This window comes from Phaethon lepturus, unplaced genomic scaffold (assembly GCF_000687285.1).
Source record: "Phaethon lepturus isolate BGI_N335 unplaced genomic scaffold, ASM68728v1 scaffold56677, whole genome shotgun sequence".
Classification (NCBI taxonomy): domain Eukaryota; kingdom Metazoa; phylum Chordata; class Aves; order Phaethontiformes; family Phaethontidae; genus Phaethon; species Phaethon lepturus.
Window position 1 is genome coordinate 707 of NW_010552234.1, and position 2,637 is coordinate 3,343.

The 2,637-nt window shown below is 42.2% G+C and overlaps 1 protein-coding gene across 1 annotated transcript; it reads left to right on the forward strand.

Moving 5' to 3' along the window:
- Positions 1-295: 295 nt before the first annotated feature.
- LOC104613890 (ovalbumin-like) lies at positions 296-2,633 on the forward strand (the record flags this gene model as incomplete). Its single annotated transcript, XM_010291142.1, has 3 exons — positions 296-438; positions 1,217-1,372; positions 2,433-2,633. Coding segments are annotated over 3 exons (500 nt in total), but the record flags the coding sequence as incomplete, so codon positions are not given.
- Between the last annotated feature and the right edge of the window lie 4 nt (positions 2,634-2,637).

Sequence of the window (2,637 nt, forward strand, 5' to 3'; positions counted from 1 at the left end):
GGTTGGAGATCATCCTGAGATAAAAGGCTCATTTTGCAACAAGTAAATCTCTGGGTCTTATAACTCTCATTATAATTCTTTACAGAGAGGGAAACAACAGCTATTGCCAACGCCGTGAGCAAATCAACCTCAGAAGTACAAGATTACAGCTGCAAAAACAAAACAATGTCCCTGCCCTACACCCTGCTCCCCATGAATTCCATACCCTTCATTTAACATTGTGATTGCCAAGAAAGATGTGTTATACACAGATGTGTTATATACATGTGTTCTTTTTTCCTATGCATTCTTAAAGGAATGATCAAAAACATACTTCAGCCAAGCTCTGTGGATCCCCAGACTGAAATGGTCCTTGTTAATGCCATTTACTTCAAAGGAATGTGGGAGAAAGCATTTAAGGATGAAGACACCCAGACAGTGCCTTTCAAAATGACTGAGGTACGTGGGCATACATCACCTTAAAGGTGTCTTGTAGCATTTATGAAGAGAGTAGACAAGTTGTTGCACCATCTTCCTGAACAAGAGCAATCAGGGAAACATGAGTTTTCCCTATAAGAGTAGGGAAGTGATTGTGCCCCTGTACTCAGCACTGGTGAGGCCGCACCTTGAATCCTGTGTTCAGTTTTGGGCCTCTCACTACAAGAAGGATGTTGAGGTGCTGGAGCGTGTCCAGAGAAGGGCAACGAAGCTGGTGAGGGGGCTGGAGCACAAGTCTTATGAGGAGCAGCTGAGGGAACTGGGGTTGTTTAGTCTGGAGAAGAGGAGGCTGAGGGGAGACCTTATCGCTCTCTACAACTACCTGAAAGGGGGTTGTGGCAACGAGGGTGTTGGCCTCTTCTCCCAAGTAACTAGTGATAGGAGAAGAGGAAATGGCCTCATGTTACACCAGGGGACGTTTAGATTGGCTATTAGGAAAAATTTCTTCACTGAGAGGGTGGTCAGGCATTGGAACCGGCTGCCCAGGGAGGTGCTGGAGTCGCCATCTCTGGAAGTGTTCAAAAAATGTGTGGATGTGGCACTTCAGGACATGGTTTAGGGAACATGGTGGCGCTGGATTAATGGTTGGACTGGATGATCTTGAAGGTCCTTTCCAACCTAGTGATCCTGTGATTCTGTGAATCAGTAGTTTTAACCAGAAGTAGCCATTTCTACACTCTAAGAATAATTTTCGTGAAAACTAAAAAAACTAAAAACATCATCTTATTTGGTTTTGCAGCAAGAAAGCAAACCTGTGCAGATGATGTATCAGATTGGTTCATTTAAAGTGGCAGTGATGGCTTCTGAGAACATGAAGATCCTGGAGCTTCCATATGCCAGCGGGCAGCTGAGCATGTTGGTCATATTGCCTGATGATGTCTCTGGCCTGGAGCAGGTATGGCCCTGGCAGCTGGGTTTCAGAAAACTATAAACACAGTGAAATTTAGGTGCTGCAAAGCCCTTCACAATAAAGTTATCCTAAAACACTTCACCAGCACAGATCTGAACACTGGAAACATGGGATTGTTGCATAGAAGCATGCAGCTGCCTCAGTGGTCCTGCAATAGTTTGTGCTGAGCATGGATTGCTTAAGGAACTGCTTTAGTGGGTTAAATATTGGTCACTGCAGAACAGATTCCTCTCAGCTAAACAGCTGTTACTCCAGCAGCTTGAACTCCAAAGGTTTTATATCTCCATTCCTGCACACTGAAGAGCTTCCTGGGAAGTTCCTGTTAGCTTTACTAGTTGTAATTATTGTCTAGTTTGGCAGTGCTCCAAATGTTTCGTTCATACCTTCAAAAATTACACTATCTAAAAACTGAGTATGAGGGGTATTAGAATGGTTAAAGCAATTTCAGAAAATAAAATGTACATAATATACTATTGTTATGAACAGGATACAGTCATGGGATATTGTCATTGGCAGGGAATAGGAAAAGTTATGTAACAAATGAGAGTTCATTGAAATGTTTGCACACTAACTCAAAGAATCTAAATTATAAAAATGAAGAGGCATTTGAACACAGCTAAATCTCCTCAGAAACAAATGATAGTTCAGGTTTAGTAATTGGTTACCATTAACACCTGGTTACTTGGAGGTCTTAAATGTAGATAGCGCTTACAACTCAAAAGCACAAAATTATTTTTCAATATATTTCCCAAGCAAAGAAGATAAATAGGACAAAGCTTTAGGTGAAATTTGACGAGTAGCCATCTCATTAAGAAAACTAATTGGCAGCGAGCCTATGAAAGAAACAGAAAGCAGGACAGAGCAGAGCAGAAAGAGTCATAGTTTACTTTCCTCTCTTAGATACATTAATCTGTCTGTACCTCAAAAAAATGCCATGCCAAGAGCAGTCAGTTTAAAAGAGAAAAAATCCCATGACTGGTACTGTATTGCCACAAAGGAAGTTGTGCTCTCGTCACAGAGATCTCATTTGCTTGCCTCCTTGCAGCTTGAGACTGCCATCACCTTTGAAAAACTCATGGATTGGACCAGTTCTAACATGATGGAAGAGAAGAAAATGAAAGTATATCTCCCCCGCATGAAGATGGAGGAAAAATACAACCTCACATCTGTCTTAATGGCCTTGGGTGTGACCGACCTGTTCAGCTCATCAGCCAATCTCTCTGGCATCTCTTCAGCAGAGAGCCTGAAGA